Source organism: Spermophilus citellus (assembly GCF_964194105.1).
Source record: "Spermophilus citellus genome assembly, chromosome: 11".
Classification (NCBI taxonomy): domain Eukaryota; kingdom Metazoa; phylum Chordata; class Mammalia; order Rodentia; family Sciuridae; genus Spermophilus; species Spermophilus citellus.
The window spans coordinates 104,451,032-104,468,647 of NC_138192.1; the positions used below are offsets into that span (position 1 = coordinate 104,451,032).

Consider the following 17,616-nt stretch of genomic DNA (forward strand, 5'->3'; position numbering starts at 1 on the left):
GGAAGGTTTTTGAATTGTCTTTCTTATAGCTATTTTCATTTCAGCAATTTTTGGGAAATGCTAATGATATATTACTATATAAATACTCATATTTTGGTGGCTTTTATTTCTTTAGCAGCAGTGGGAGTAGTGGAGGAAGCCACCCAAGTAGTCGGAGCAGCAGCCGGGAGAACAGTGGAAGTGGGAGTGTGGGGGTTCCTATTGCTGTTCCTACTCCATCTCCTCCCAGTGTGTTTCCAGGTAAAACAGTATCATTGTTTTTCTTTTGTGAATTTTACTTCAATTTTTAATGTAATTATAGTAAACTTTCTTCTTTTTTTTTTTTTTTAAAGAGAGAGTGAGAGAGGGGGGGGAGAGAGAGAGAGAGAGAGAGAGAGAGAGAGAGAGAGAGAGAGAGAATTTTTAATATTTATTTTTTAGTTCTCGGTGGACACAACATCTTTGTTGGTATGTGGTGCTGAGGATCGAACCCGGGCCGCATGCATGCCAGGCGAGCGCGCTACCGCTTGAGCCACATCCCCAGCCCCGTAAACTTTCTTCTTAATCAGGATTTTTTCTTCTCTTAGAACTTCATGAATTTTGACAAGTCTTTATGTATTTGTTATTTTTAACCAAATTATTTGTACAATTTTTGCTCTTTTGTATTTTTCTATTATTTTAAAAAATATTTTATTTTAGTTGTAGGTGGACATAATACCTTTATTTTATTTATGTGGTGCTGAGGATTGAATCCAGGGCCCCATACAAGTGAGATAAGTGCTCTACCTCTGAGCCCCAGTCCCAGCCTTGTGTATTTTTCTGTTATTTGATTTTATCCCTTTGGTGCTGTGGCTCAGTTGGTACTTTGATGCTTCAGGTGCTACTTTGGTATGAGTTAATGTTTAATTCCAGCTAGTTTATGACAGTGTATATCTTTGGACACAGGGGGGACTTGGCATGAGAATCATACTGGTGATAAAGGATGGCAAAATAGGAAAGTAGTTTCGACTGTTAAATTTAGTGGATTATTGGAATTTAATAGTCTCTGAAATGCTATCCTTTTTTCTCTGAAATGAAAAAATGTGCTTATTTGATCTGAGGATATACAAAGTTAAAAGCATGACTCAAAAGACATCAGGATAGATTATTAAATATTTAGTTTAGTTATAACGAGTACGTAAGACCTGGTTTGTTTTGTTTTTGTTTTTCATAACTCAGGTTCAAATTCAGATCCTTGCACCAGATAGTCAAGCATTTCATCTCTTTGCTAAATCTCTATAGTCTTTAGATAATAAAATTAAAAAATCATGAAGGGTTAGGGTTGTGGCTCAGCGGTAGAGCGTTCGCCTAGCATGTGCAGGGCCCTAGGTTCCATCCTCAGCACCGTATAAAAATAAATAATAAAATAAAGGTATTGTGTTAAACTACAACTAAAAATAAATATTTTTTTAAAATCATGAAAAAAACTCGTTTAAGGTCTTTTTTTTTAAGAATTTTTTTCTTTTTTTTTTTTTAGAGAGAGAGAGAGAGAGAGAGAGAGAATTTTTTAAATATTTATTTTCCAGTTCTCGGCAGACATAACATCTTTTGTTTTTGTATGTGGTGCTGAGGATCGAACCCGGGCCGCACGCATGCCAGGCGAGCACACTACCGCTTGAGCCACATCCCCAGCCCCAGTTCTTTTTTTTAAACATAATTTTACCTTGAGTGTATGAGTATATGTCTTTTTTTCTGATTTATATTATTCAAATGGAATACTGCTCTTTAGTTTTTTTTTTCCTATTTATGGTATTTTATACTAAAATTAACAATGTGTGGGGTGCTCTTTTCTTCCAGATTGTGGTTTTTGAATAAAAAGGAAAGTTTGTTTTTAATGAATTAAAAATTTTGTACATTATTCTGAGCATCTTGAATTATTTTCTGCATACCTAATAACCTTTAACATAAGCCTCAGGCTTCTTTTTTTTTTCCATCTCCCTATTCTTTTGGTTAATGTTAAAGCACTGAATATCTAACGTTAGATACTCTAATGCCTTTTCTAATCCCGCTTAAAGTGACTGCCTCATTAATGCTGCCTCTTACTCCTCTTTCCCCTCAGCCCCTGCTGGCTCCTCTGGCACTCCTCCCCTTCCTGCTACTTCTGCATCTGCTCCTGCCCCTCTTGTTCCTGCTACTGTTCCCTCCTCCATTGCCCCAGAGGCTGCTGCTGGGGGTGCCCAGACCCTTGCTGATGGCTTCACTTCTCCAACTCCCCCTGTTGTTTCTTCTAATCCCCCTACAGGTGAGTATTAGCTTATTTCTTTGCAGGTAGATCCAGTCATTTGGCTATTCTCTTACTTGGATCTCCAGCTTCATGATTTTGTTATTGTTTGTTTGTACTACTTATATTTTTTTAAAAAAAAATACAAAGACCTGTAATCCCAGTGACTCAGGGGGCTAAGGAAGGAGGATTGCAAGTTTAAGGCCAACTTCAGTAACTTAGTAAGACCCTGTCTTAAAAAAAAAAAAAGCCTGGGGACTTAGCTCAGTGGTAAAGTGCCCCTGGGTTCAATCCCCAGTGCCCCCCTCACCATAAAAAAAAAAAGATGAATTCTAATAGAAAGTGTCATGTAACCAAGAATTAGAATTTCTTGAGAAAATCATGATAAAGTGTCATATGTTTTTCTTATAGGGTAGCAAAAGTACACATTTTTAATAGCTTAAATTTCATTCTATTAAAGATTTATGAATTTAGTGTGGTGCTACCTTCTATACAGTTTTGAGAGGTGGTTGTTAGAAATATTGTTATGAGGCTAGGCACAGTAGTGTATACCTGTAATCTTAGCAACTCAGGAGGCTGAGGCAGGAGGATTATAAATTAGAGGCCAGCCTCAGCAATTTAGTGAGGCCCTAATAAGCAATTTAGTGAGACCCTGTCTCAAAAAACAAAAAGTGCTGGGGATGTGGCTCAGTAGTAAAGTGCCCCTGGGTTCAATCTTTAGCACCAAAATAAACAAACAAACAAATAAATAAGTAAGTGAGATAGAGAGAGGCTTGAGCCTAGGAACATGAAGTTAGGGTATACTGTACTGGCTTCCACCTACATGCCTTTTAATACCATTCCAGCCCTTACACAATAGGATTATGTTACATTCCTCCTCAACCAACCTGTAAACTCTCAGGGCCTGACTAATCTCTCAGGCTTGAGGAATTTAAGACTCCTCCTCCCTGCAACTAAGAACCTAAGATACCCTGAAGGAGGAGGGTGGGTACTTTTCTAACCTTTATGTAGACCAGAGATTCCAGGACTCAGGAAAATGGGAGAATTAAAAACAAAGGGGGCATGTCATCATCACTTTCTTCTCTGAGAGGACCCCACTCTCTCCCTTGAGAAGGCCTTTTGCCCCCTTCTCTTTTCCCTTCTACTAAACTTTGTTACACTAAGTCTCACATCTTGTCTGAAATTTTCTCAAACAAGAGCACAAGAAATGAGAACACCAGGTAGTTACAAGTGGCGCAGTTAACAAGAAGTCTGTGACAATAATTCCAGATGTCTTTCATTGGAAATATTTTATGTAACAAATTGAAAACCTCTGTATGTCTTTTATAGCAATCTATTGCTTGTTTTAGCAGCCATGGGAATTCATAGGGCAATGGACTTTTAAAAGATGTCAGGTTTAAGTTGACTGATATTTTAGTGTTTTAAAATTGCAACCTAAAATCTGTTTTGATGGGGCACCAGGTAAAATCCCAATAGCTACAAAATACATTTGAGCAGTTAATGTGATGCTGGTTAGTAAACAGGTTTTATCTCTTATAAAATGCATGTTCGGACATATCATCATAGTATTTTGCTTGCCAATGAAATAATTTCACAGAATAACTATTCAGTTATGCCTCCATAACCATATATTTACATGTTTTAAAAAAGATACTTTTAGCTAAATTTGATTTTGGATGGTCGTCTTTCGGGATAGCTTCCATAATACCACTTATAAAGGAAAGCTTTCTATAGTGGTTAAATGTAAACACAAGCTTTTTTGTTGTTGTTCTACATACAACTTGGTTAGACCAGATTGCTTATTAAAGTATAGGAATCTTCTCGTGCCCCTGTATAAGTAAAGAATGCATTTTGAAACTGGTTGCAGACTTGGAAAGAACACCCCATGAGTCAACATTTTAGTAATGAAATGATAATTTAGAAGCAAGTACCTGGCTCATAGGGTTCAATAAATAAACTTTTGTTATGTGATTGAATAAATTAACTATGTTTTTTAAAAAACATGTGGTTTTGATTTCCCTTTCCCTAATGAATAATGATGTTGAGCATCTTTTCATGTGCTTGTTCGTCCTCTATATCTTCTTTAGTAAAGTGTCAATTCAAATGTTTTGTTCCTCTCCCCACCTTTTTAATGTCCCCCCCTCTTTTGGGTAGAGTTCTTTTATATTTTGAATCCTTTATCAATTATGTGAGTTGCAAATATTTTCTTCCATTTGGTGATTTGTTATTTCATATTCTTTTTTTTTAGTAGTTGTTGATGGACCTTTATTTTATTTATTTGTATGTGGTACTGAGAATTGAACCCAGTGCCTCACTTATGCTAGGCAAGTACTCTGTCACTGAGCCACAACCCCAGCCCTAATTCATATTCTTAATGGTGTCTTTCAAATAAGAAGAGGTCTTCATTTTTATTAAATCTGGTCTGTCATTATTTCTTTTCTGTGGATTTGTGCTTTTATGAAAACTTTTTACCCAAGGTCATAAAGATGTTGTTTTTTGCTGGCAGCTGGAAGTTGGCAGACATGGGGGCACATGCCTGTAATCCCAGTGATTTGGGAGGCTAAGGGCAGGAAAATTGCAAGTTGGAGGCCAGCCTGGGCAACTTAGCAAGATCCCATCTCAAATAAAAAAAACAAAAAGGGATGGAGGTATAGCTCAGTGGTAGAGTGCCCAATGGGTTCAATGCCCAATATTTATTTTTCTCTCTCTCTGTCTCACACACACAACAGACACACACACACACACACACAGACACACACACACACACACAAAGATTTTGTGTTCTAGGAAGTTTTTAATTTGGGGTTTTATAGGTCTTCTAATAATTAGCTGTAGTTTTTTTTTTTTTTTTTAAATTTTTGTCTTAACCCCAAACAAGGTAAATCTCCCATTAATAGTATGGACAGTGTCACTGCAGGTTTACAACATGAACTTTTAGACTGAATCTAACTATACAATTCATAATGATGTTATTCATCATCCTAGGTTTGTATTATTTTAGTATTATTACTAAAATGCTACAAATGTTTTTGTGTGTAGTGGTTCAAATGACTAAGTGTGCCTTTGAAATAATAGTTTCTTAGTTTGCATATTTATCTTTTATTTTTGTTAAAAATTTCCCAATTCATATTGGATTATGTTTAAGCTTGAGTGCTTAATTTTATACAACAGAATTGAGTTGTAGATTTTTTTTTTGTTGTTGTTGTAGATGGACACAATATCTTTATTTATTTATTTTTTATGTGGCGCTGACAATTGAACCCAGTTCCTCATGCATGCAAAGCAAGTGCTCTACCACTGAGCCATAACCCCAGCCCCAAGTTGTAGGTTTTAATGTATATCTAAGAAGAGTAAATGCTATAGTAAATCTTGAGTGCTTATATGTGACTCCATTTGAATCCAGGTTTTATAAGTTTATGGAACTCCTGAAGAGCAGTTTTAGTTATATAAACTATTTTACTTTGCATGGCTCTCTGTCCTCTCCTCTTTTACTTCTCTTCCCACATCCTCTTTCTCACTCACTTGCCCTGTTGCCTGCTAGAGTGTTCTCTCATGAGAGCTTTAGTGGTGCCTGTAATAGAAGATCCTCAGCTGACTGACAGCTAAGTGGGGGGATAAAGTCAAGGTAAAATTTAGGAACTGAATTGTATTAGGAAATTGGATGGATTAAGGAAGTGAGTCTCCAGCTGGCATCAGCAATTGAACTTTCAAGATAGCAAAATATAGTGAAATTAATGGTAAACAGGTTCAGGGTAATGTTACAGATAAGATATTTTGACTCACTTTTTGTATCTTAGCTTTTTACATAGTTGTAGATTTCATAAACTCTAATTTTAAAATAAAATAGATATTTAGAGATGGATATTTTGGATTGAATAAAGATGTGTTTGGTTTGGAATTATGTCATCAAACTTTTTGCTGAAATACTGTTTTCCTTGAAATAAATTTCTTTTCTACCTTAGTTTTATTATTATTTTCATCATTTATTATTTTGGAAAAACTGTATGAAACATTTTTTCTTTTGCTTTCCCAATGTCATTCTTAATCTTGTTGAGTTTGATTTCCAGTCCTTAGTGACTGCTGTGTTTTTGGAGGAAGAGGGCTGTCTTAATCCATTTTTTTTCCTGCTTTAACTGAGTAACACAGACTGGGTAATTTATAAATAAAAGGTTATTTGGTTCATAGTTCTGGGGCTAAGAGGTCCTATATCTAGGGGCTATGTATGCTGAGGGCCTTCTTGCTGTGTCATAATGTGGTGGCAGTTAACAAATACATGATCAGAATGTGAGTGTATGAGAGAAAAGGAGAGAGCGAATAGGGCCAAACTCCTTCTTTTATCAGGAACCTACCTACTCCCCTGATAACAAACCCACTCCCACTGTAACTAACCCATTCCTATGATAACTACATTATCCATTCATGAGGGCAAAGCCCTCGTGACTATGTCTTAGAGATTCCACCTCTTAATACTCTTGCTTTGGAGATAAGTTTTGGTGGACACATTCAAACCATAGAAGAGGCAAAATTTAGTTGATTGTGAAAACCCCATCAGATAATTAATTTAATAAAATCCAAATGTTAATTGGTAATTTACTTACATGTAGCTTTTCAAAATTATGTTTTCATTTACTTTTTTTTTGCATTTTGATACAATGACAGCTGAGCAATAATTGCCATCTGTCGATTTTCAGATAGCAATTAGCTAAATATTATTGTTTTAATAATCTTATTAAGATTTAGACAATATACATAAAGTATTTCATTATCTGAGATTTTCTTTTAATGATAGATTTATGTTCTATCCCTTTTCCAGGTCATCCTGTTCAGTTCTACAGCATGAATAGACCTGCTTCTCGCCATACACCCCCAACAATAGGGGGCTCCTTGCCCTATAGACGCCCTCCTTCCATAACGTCACAAACAAGCCTTCAGAATCAGCTGAATGGAGGACCTTTTTATAGCCAGAATCCAGGTCAGTTTTTTTTTTAATTTTATAGAATATATCTAACTAAAACCTTCAATTAAAAAACCCTTTAATTACAAATAATTAGCACATGGTGGGTGGTTAGAACTATTTGTTGCATGAATGAATACTAAGTTGCTAATAACACTGTATTTCTTATTTCTCTCTCTCTTTTAAGAAATCAGCACATTATTTTCCTGTAAAATTATATAACTTGTTTTTTTCTTAAAAAAATCTTTTGATTATGATAAGTGGTTATTTGATTTAAAAAATATTGTAGGGCTAGAGGTATAACTCAGAGTCTCAGAGTGCTTGCCTAGCATGTGTGAGCCCAATGCTGGATAAAAAAAAATATGGTGAACAGTATTTCTTTTTGTTTAATGAGACAACCTTACTCTATGAATTACAAATAATGAAAAGTTGAGTGACCATGAAGCTGTTTTGTGCTAGGTTATTATACTATTTTATTCAATTCTCATAACAGACTTTTGATGGGAAAACTGGGACTTGGAGAAATTGACCCAAAACAATTATAGTATACAATTGCATCATACATACAGGAAAAAACTGATCTAGCACACATTTTTATGCTATACATACTCATTGTTTTGTTTATTCCCTGGAGGGGACATGAGCAAATTAGATATGGTATGTCCGCTTGTTATGTGTTTCTGGACTTTTGCTCACAAGCTATTAAGCCTGTACATAAACACCTTAGATATTAGGGGATGATTCATTCTGTCTTTGAAAAGCCTTGGCTTTTGTGGAGCTGGCATTTGTCCACTGTGGCTACTGCCTATTAGTGAAAACCTTAGTTACAAAGAATCATGCACAAGAAAGAAATTTGATCCTCTTTGTACATAAACATTTACAATTTAAAGAATGCTTTTGTATCTGTATCTCACTTGATATTATAATCATATACAAAATAAAATTGGTGATAATTTACAAAATAAAATTGGTGATCATTTTCGTATGTATTTTGCATATGAAATCAAGGCCAAGGTGGGATTTGAAGGTTTTTTTGACTATGAGTTTCATGTTCTATTTTCCTATCCTACTTACCTTCAGATTTAAAATTTTTTCTCTTTCCTTCCCAGGTCTTCTCTTTTTTTTTTGGTGGGGGAAAAAGGAAGGAAGGATATTCCCATTGTATTATAAATACTTGGGATTCTGAGATATTGTCAATCTCTATGTTATATTCTGAGAATATTGCTCAGTAACTAAATATTGAATGAATTACTTGTCCCTTTATCCAAATGTCTTTATTCTTTTGGGTTTCTCTTGTAAATTAAATGCTGTATTTGTAGTCTAGCTAGTGTAGACCACAGTGTGAATACCAACCTGCTTTAGTTGAAATGTACTTCTCTTATTGCTGTCTTTGATCACACTTGGTATTTTAGGTTATACCATTTTTAGAAATTCATTTTCACTTTGTTGACAAAATTGCCTGGTGTTAGTCACACATCCTACTTGTAAACCACGTTTTCTAAAACCCACATTTCTTCAAGTGCTATTTTGTACCTGAGTGCATTTGTTTGGGTTTTTTGTTATTGCTATTTGTTTGCTTGCTTATTTTTGTTTTTGAAATGGTGTCCCACTGTATTTCTCAGGTTGGTCTCAAATTCATGGGCTCAATGGATCCTCCTGCCTCAGCTTCCAGATTATCTGGAACTAAGGTGTACATTACCATGTCTGTCTCTTTAAATATATTTTTTTTATTCTTAAAATTTTGTTTTATTATATATAGCCCGTTTTTAAAAAATCTTTTATTGATTTTATTTTTTTAAAATACATGACAGCAGTGGAAAGCATGGCAATTCTTATTACACATATACAACAATTTTTCATATCTGTATATAAAGTATGTTCACGCCAATTTATGCCTTTATACATGTACTTTTTTTTAACATTGCAATTCTTAATACACACATATACCACAGTTTTTTGTATCTCTGTATATAAAGTATGTTGATACCCAGTTGAAGTCTTCATGCATGTACTTTGTATAATGATGTCCATCACATTCCACCATCCTTGCTAATCCCCTGCTACCTCCCTTTCCCTCCCACCTCTCTAGAATTCATATATTCCTCCCATGCTCTCCCTCCATACCCACTATGAGTCAACCTCCTTATATCAGAGAAAACATTCGGCACTTGAGGTTTTTGGATTGGCTCACTTCACTTAGCATTATCTTCTCCACCGCCATACATTTATGTTCAAATGCCATGATTTTGTTCTTTTTTAATGCTGAGTAAAATTCCATTGTGTATATATGCCACATTTTTTTTTATCCATTCATCCACTAAAGGGCATCTAGGTTGGCTCCACAGTTTAGCTATTGTGCATTGAGCTGCTATAAACATTGATGTGGCTGTAGCCCTGTAGTATGCTGTTTTTAAGTCCTTTGGGTATAGTTCAAGGAGAGGAATAGCTGGGTCAAATGGTGGTTCCATTTCCAGATTTCCAAGGAATCTCCATACTGCTTTCAAAATTGGCTGCACCAATTTGCAGTCCCACCAGCAATGTATGAGTGTTCCTTTTTCCCCATATCCTCACCAACACTTATTGTTGTTTGTCTTCATAATAGCTGCCATTCTGTCTGGAGTGAGATGATAGAGTAGTTTTGATTTGCATTTCTCTGATTGCTGGAGATGATGAGCATTTTTTCATATATTTGTTGATTGATTGTATATTCTCTTCTGAGAAGTGTCTGTTCAGGTCCTTGGCCCATTTGTTGATTGGGTTATTTGTTTTTTTGGTGTTTATCTTTTTAGTTCTTTTTATACTCTAGGGATTAGTGCTCTATCTGATGTGTGAGGGGTAAAAATTTGCTCCCAGGATGTAGGCTCTCTGTTCACCTCACAGATTGTTTTTTTGTTTTTTTGTTTTTTTGCTGAGAAGAAACTTTTTAGTTTGATTCCATCCCATTTATTGATTCTTGGTTTTAATTCTTGCGATATAGGAGTCTTATTAAGGAAGTTGGGGCCTAATCCCACACAATGAAGATTAGGGCCTACTTTTTCTTCTATTAGAAGCAGAGTCTCTGGTCCTTGATCCATTTTGAGTTAAGTTTTATGCCTGGTGAGAGATAGGGGTTTAATTTCATTTTGTTGCATATGGATGTCCAGTTTTCCCAGCACTATTTCTTGAAGATGCTATCTTTTCTCCAGTACATGTTTTTGGCACCTTTGTCTAATATAATTGTAATTTTCTGGGTTAGTCTCTGTGTCCTCTGTTCTGTACCATTGGTCTACCAGCCTGTTTTGGTGCCAATACCATGCTGTTTTTGTTACTATTGCTCTGTAGTATAGTTTAAGGTCTGGAATAGCAATACCATCTGCTTCACCCTTCCTGCTTAGGATTGCTTTAGCTATTTTGGGTCTCTTATTTTTCCAGATGAATTTCATGATTGCTTTTTCCATTTCTATGAGGAATGCCATTGGGATTTTGATTGGAATTGCATTAAATTTGTATAGTGCTTTTGGTAGTATGGTCATTTTGATAATACTAATTCTGCCTACTCAAGAACAAGGTAGATCTTTCCATCTTCTAAGATCTTCTTTGATTTCTCTCTTTAGGGTTCTTTAGTTTTCGTCGTATAGATCTTTCACCTTGTTTGTTGATTCCCAAGTATCTTTTTTTTTTCTTGAGGATATTGTGAATGGGATAGTTTTTCTTATTTCCTTCTCAGAGGATTTGTCACTGATATACAGAAATGCCCTTTGATTTATGGGTGTTGATTTTATATCCTGCTACTTTGCTAAATTCATTTACTAGTTCTAGAAGTTTTCTGGTGGAGTTTTTGGGGTTTCTAGGTATAGAATCATATCGTCAGCAAATAGAGCTAATTTAAGTTCTTCTTTTCCTATACATATCCCTTTGATTTCTTTCGTCAAATTGATCTGGCTAGTGTTTCAAGAACTATGTTGATTAGAAGTGGTGAAAGAGGGCATCCCTGTCTTGTTCCTTATTTTAGAGGGAGTACCTTCAATTTTTCTCCGTTTAGAATGATGTTGGTCTGAGGCTTAGTGTAGATAGCCTTTACTATGTTGAGATATATTCCTGTTATCCCTAGTTTTTCTAGTGTTTTGAACATAGAGGGGTGCTGTATTTTGTCAAATGCATCTATGTTCATTAGAGATATTGGTCTGAAGTTTTCTTTCTTTGAAGTGTCTTTGGAATCAGAGTGATATTGGCCTCATAGAATGAGTTTGGAAGTGCTGCCTCTTTTTCTATTTCCTGAAATAAATTGAAGAGTATTGGTATTAGTTCTTCTTTAAAGGTCTTGTAGAACTGGTCTGTGTATCCATCCCGTCCTGGGCTTTTCTTGGTTGGTAATCTTTTGATGGCCTCTTCTATTTCCTCACTTGACATTGGTCTGTTTAAGTTGTGTATATCTTCCTGACTCAACCTGGGCAGATCATATGACTTAAGAAATGTGTTGATGCCTTCAATGTCCTCTATTTTATTGGAGTATAAGGTTTCAAATAATTTCTAATTATCTTCTGTATTTCTGTAGTGTCTGTTGTGGTATTGCCTTTTTTATCACGTATACTGGTATTTTGAGTTTTTTTTTTTTCTCTCTCTTCGGTCGCATGGCTAAGGAACTGTCAATTTTATTTATTTTTTCAAAGAACCAACATTTAGATTTGTCAGTTTTTTCAGTTGTTTCTTTTGTTTCGATTTCATTGATTTCTGCTCTAATTTTAATTATTTCTTGCCTTCTACTGCTTTTGCTGCTGATTTTTTGTTCTTTTTCTAGGGCTTTGAGATGTAGTATGAGGTCATTTATTTGTTGACTTTTTCTTCTTTTAAGGAATGAACTCCATGCAATGAATTTTCCTCTTATTACTGCTTTCATAGTGTCCCAGAGATTTCGATATGTTGTGTCTGTGTTCTCATTTACCTGTAAGAATTTTTTAATCTCCTCCTTGATGTCTTCTGTAACCCATTGTTCATTCAGTAGCATATTATTCAGTCTCCATGTGATGAAGAAATTTTTATTTTTTATTTTGTCATTGATTTTCAATTTCATTCCATTATGATCTGATAAAATGCATGGTTGTACTTGCTAAGAGTTGTTTTGTGGCATAATATATGGTCTATTTTAGAGAAGGATCCATGTGCTGCTGAGAAGAAAGTGTATCCTCTTGACGCTGGTTGAAATATTCTATATATGTCAGTTTAATCTAAGTTATTAATTGTGTTATTGAGCTCTATAGTTTCTTTATTCAACTTTTGTTTAGAAGATCTATTCATTGATAAGAGAGGTGTGTTAAAGTCACCCACGATTATTGTGTTGTGGTCAATTTGACACTTGAACTTGAGAAGAGTTTATTTGATGAACATAGCTGCTCCATTGTTTAGGGCATATATATTTATGATTGTTATGTCTTTTTGGTGTTTGGTTCCCTTGAGCAGTATGTCATGTCCATCTTCATCCCTTTTGATTAACTTTGGCTTGAAGTCTACTTTATTTGATGTGAGCATGGAAACCCCTGCTTGCTTCCACAGTTCATTTGAGTGTATGATTTTCCCCAACCTTTAACCTTCAGTCTATGTATGTCTTTTCCATCAGATGAGTCTCCTGTAGGCAGCATATTGTTGGATCTTTATTAATCCAATCTGTTAGCCTATGTCTTTTGATTGGTGAGTTTAAGCCATTAACATTTAGGGTCACTATTGAGACATGGTTTGTATTTCCAGCCATATTTGTTTATTTTTGTTATTTAACTTGATTTGGTTTTCCTCTTTGATTAGTTTTTCCTTTAGTGTACTACCTCCCTCTGCTGGTTTTCATTGTTGTTTTTCATTTCCTCTTCGTGAAATATTTTGCCAAGGATGTTTAGTAGTGCTGGTTTGCTAGCTATAAATTCTTTTAACTTTTGTTTAACGTGGAAGGTTTTTATTTCATCTTCCAATCTCAAGCTTAATTTTGCTGGATACAAGATTCTTGGTTGGCACCCATTATCTTTCAGAGCTTGATATATGTTGTTCCAGGATCTTCTATCTTCCCCTGAAAAATTGCCATTTTCCTAATTGGTTTACCCCTGTATATAATCTGATTCCTTTTTCTTGTGGCTTTTAAAATTCTCTCCTCATTCTGTATGTTGGGCATTTTGATTATAATGTGTCTTGGTGTGGATCTGTTGTGATTTTGCACATTCAGCATCCTGTAGCCTTCTTGGATTTGGATTTCTGTTTCATTCTTCATGTCTGGAAAGTTTTTTGATATTATTTCATTTGATAGATTGCTCATTCATTTGGTTTGGACCTCTATGCTTTCCTCTATCCCAATAACTTTTAAATTTGGTCTTTTTATGCTGTCCCATATTTTTTGAATGTTCTGCTTATGGTTTCTTAGCATTTTTGCTGTTTTGCCTATGTTCTTTTCAAGATGGTATATTTCATCTTCATTGTCTGATGTCCTATCTTCTAAGTGGTCTACTTTGTTGTTGATGCTCTCATTTGAGGTTTTAATTTGGTTTATTATTTCTTTCATTTCAAGGATTTATGTTTGTTTGTTTTTGTATAACCTCTATCTCCCTGTTGAGGTGATCTTTTTTTTCTTGGATTTGTTTATGTAGCTCATTGTGATCTTTCACTGCCTGTATTTGTTCTCTTATGTCTTCTTTGAGATCCCAAAACATTTTAATCATATATATCCTGAATTCTTTTACTTTTTTTTATTATTTTTTTATTTTTTTAATAGTTGATGATTTATTTTGGTTTGAAATTCTAAATCCCAGTGATAATTTTAGAAATGCAAATCAAAACCACCCTATATCCTGAATTCTTTCTCTGTCATTCTTTCTGCTGTAGCTGTCAATTCTTCTAAGGATGTGTTGTCTTGATTTGTTTGTGGTACTTTCTTCCCTTGTTTTTTCATGTTGCTTGCGTTTCTTTCTTTCCAGCTCTGTGGGACTGGTGTGTTATTGTTTTTACCCTATAGATTTGTAGTGCTCTTGTATGGTTCCAAGATCTCTCCTTTATGTGGAAGGACAATGTTATCAGATCCCAATTTCAACAATACATCACCTGTTCAGACAGAGATCTGCAGTGATAGTCTCGCTCATCAAAAAATGGCGAGAAAGGTTTTCCAAGACAGAGTCGTCTGCTTCCAGCACCGACGTGTCTGGTGAGGTTGGGGGAGCTGGGATGGCCTTGTGCTGTGGCTAGATTGCAGCAGAGTGACTGGAACACAGAGGCTCTGATTTCTGCATGGGTGGTCGAAGAGCAGGTGGTCGCAGCACTGGTGGTTTTTGTCCCATGCTGTGAGAAGTTGTATTCTGTCTAGATGAGACCTTGTAGAGACACTGCCTGACTGCTTTCTTGGTTTCATTTCACAGAGCAGCCAGAAACAGTAACTCCTCTATTCTGCCATCTTGGATCTCCTCCTAGATATAGCCCATTTTGTTGTTCTGCTGAAGACAGACTTTTTTCTTGGCCCTTTTGGAAGTTTAGACAATTATTTTTTATGGCCCTTATGCTCCTTCCTTACTCTATGTAGAGTTTTGCAAAATGATGTTGATACAAAGTAGGTTGGATCCAAAGTAAGAGATGCTTGACTGGTACAGCTTGAGACCAGATATACATGATGTACAGTAAAAATGTTCAAGGAAAGATATTTCATACTATGTGTGTGTACTCACCAAAATAGTTGTATGAGAACTCTGTAGGTAGAATTATTTGAAGACTGGTTAAGCACATATTGAATCCATTTTAAATTCTTCTTTCAGTATTTCTTTCTTTGTAAATCTGATTCACATATTTGAGAATATATATTAAAGTAGAAATATCCTACTTTATGGAATGATTTTAATGAAACTATGTTTCACACTCAAGCCCTGTGATTGGGTTCATTGGGCATTTAGCATAGATGTGAGGTAATTTAGTTGTGGATTTTTGTTTTCTGTACTCCATTTTATTAAGTTGGGTTTCTTCAGGGATCTAGTAACTCTTTAAAGAGGGATAGCTACAGCTTAGTTAGTTGGTTAAGCAGAGTGCATTTTATAAACTAAAATACTTTTTTATTAAACCTTTTTTTTTTTTTTTTGAGGTACAGGGAATCAAACCCAAGGCTTTAAGAATATAGAACAGCACTCTACCATTGAGCCACACCTCCAGCCCCAACCATATTCTTTTAATTTGAAAAGCTCTTTTTGTGAGGCTTAATGCTTTGTGAACCAATGCTCTATTTTATTTGCTTTAGAATATTGTATAAGCTTCCTGTATTACTCCTACTGGTCCTATAACAGTTCCTGTTTTTTTTTTTTTTCATATTTAAAGTTAGAAAATGTTATGCTTTCTTAAGTAGCTAATTCCCTGATTTATCAAAATGATGCCAGGTGTGTGCTTCATGAACCTGTATTTTGCAATTGGAGCCTCTTCATTGATGCATGCTTCTAAAGAAGTAAGTTGACAAGTCAGTAGGGACCTGTGAGGTGTAAAAATAGCAGTGCTTTTACTAATGTACAATTTTGTTTGAATTTGAAAAAGGGCACTTAACATAGGAATTAAAGTACAGAACACGCAAGTCTAATGCAAGTCCTAGGAGCAGCACTGCAGTTGTTTCCTAATGGGATAATCTCAGAAACAAGTATTAAAAGACACTTTAATCTGGGAATATCTGAAAGCCCTTTGATTCTCAGTGTTTTTTTTTTTTTTTTTTTTTTTTGCTTAATTTTTTTTTTCAAGAGTGGGGATTGAACCCAGGGTCTCACACATGCTAGGCGTATCTTTAAGCCTTTTCTTATTTGAGACAAAGTTTCACTAAATTGCCTCTGAGTAGCTGGGATTATAGGAGTGTGCCACCTTGACTGGCTTCTTGTACTTGCATAATCAAATCAGCAAAACAATAGGAATATTGACTTATTCATCTTGTCAGCAGTGAGAAGAGTCATGTTAACATATAGAGCTAACTTCAAGTTAATAGTCTTTAAAAATATAAATATGAATTACCTTGGTAGTGAAGAAGATACATATATCTACATATTTGTATTTGTGCTTATACATTTACATATATACATACACCTAGTTTAGTAAGGCATCAGTAATTTGCATTTAAGTACAAGTATTTGAGAAGAAAGTAGCCTATATTTTATTGATCAAAATTTCTTATAACTGAGTCTTTTAAAAAAATTCAGTTCATAAACTGCAAGAGGAATTTATATTTATATAATTAGATTTGCTAGAGACTGTGTATGCTGTTTTACAAAGAGAAAATGTCAGACTAATTCCTGACTATTATTATAAGCCACTAAAATGAGACAGTGAAAAAACAAAGTTGGGATGGTAATATTCCAAAAGAAATGTTCTCTAAATGATGAGTAAAGTTATAGCATTACCATATATCTTCAGAAGAATACAGTTGTGGGGTTTTAGTAAACTCTAAATAAGGAGCAGTAGCAAGAAGCTATTTTTTTTTTAAAGAGAGAGAAGAGAGAGAGAGAGAGAGAGAATTTTTTAATATTTATTTTTTAGTTCTCGGCGGACACAACATCTTTGTTTGTATGTGGTGCTGAGGATCGAACCCGGGCCTCACACATGCCAGGCGAGCGCGCTACCGCTTGAGCCACATCCCCAGCCCCAAGAAGCCACATCCCCAGCCCCCCAAAATAAGATTTTTGAATCTTATTTTAAGCAATCTTTAGGGTTTGTTAGGAATATTTACTTATATATCCTATATATGTGTGTGTGTGTGTGTGTATGATGAGTTTTAAGTATAGTTTTAGATAACCAAGTAATTAAATAGATATTTTACATTGAATATTAAACAGAAATTCGTTGAGTGTGGTGTCTCATGCCTTTAAGCTCAGCAACTTTGGAGGCTGAGGCAGGAGGATCGCAAGTTCAGGGCCAGCCTCAGCACCTTAGTGAGGCTCTAAACAATTCAGCAAGACCCTATCTCAAAATAAAAAATAAAATGGACTGGGGGTAAAGCTCCCCTGTGTTCAATCCCCAGTACCAAAAACAAAACAAAAAACAAATTATATTTTTAAATGATGTGTCTTGATCTTCTAGATTTTCTTGGCATAGTATCATATGGTGATTTTTTTTCATTTGAAAAAATAATAAAAATGATCCAATACTATTAACTTTGAGACTAACAGACTGATAGTTATTTGGTAACTATAGTCTTGGCATCATCAGTGAAGCCTTTCTTACTGATCACTTAAGTACACTTTTAAATTCCCCTTGTTCTAAATTATTGTTCATTTTTAGAAAATGTCTCATCCTTTTTAAAAAAATATTTATTTTTTAGTTGTAGTTGGACACATTACCTTTATTTTATTTATTTTTATGTGGTGCTAAGGATTGAACCCAGGGCCTCCCACATGCTAGGCGAGCGTCCACCGCTGAGCCCCAGCCCCAGCCCGAAAATGTCTCATTCTTAAAATAGGTTGCT

The 17,616-nt window shown here is 35.1% G+C and overlaps 1 protein-coding gene across 29 annotated transcripts in view; it reads left to right on the forward strand.

Moving 5' to 3' along the window:
• The window catches only part of ABI2 (abl interactor 2), a 117,506-nt gene that overhangs the window by 72,713 nt on the left and 27,177 nt on the right, over positions 1–17,616 (forward strand). For 11 of the 29 annotated variants that reach the window (XM_081260521.1, XM_081260523.1, XM_081260530.1 and 8 more), the window contains 2 exons: positions 116–240; positions 7,053–7,211. In XM_081260521.1, the coding sequence (XP_081116647.1) occupies positions 116–240; positions 7,053–7,211 (284 nt within the window). Of the gene's footprint in view, positions 1–115; positions 241–2,077; positions 2,261–7,052; positions 7,212–17,616 lie in introns of all 29 variants that reach the window. The other 18 variants (XM_081260536.1, XM_081260514.1, XM_081260537.1 and 15 more) reach the window with 3 other exon arrangements.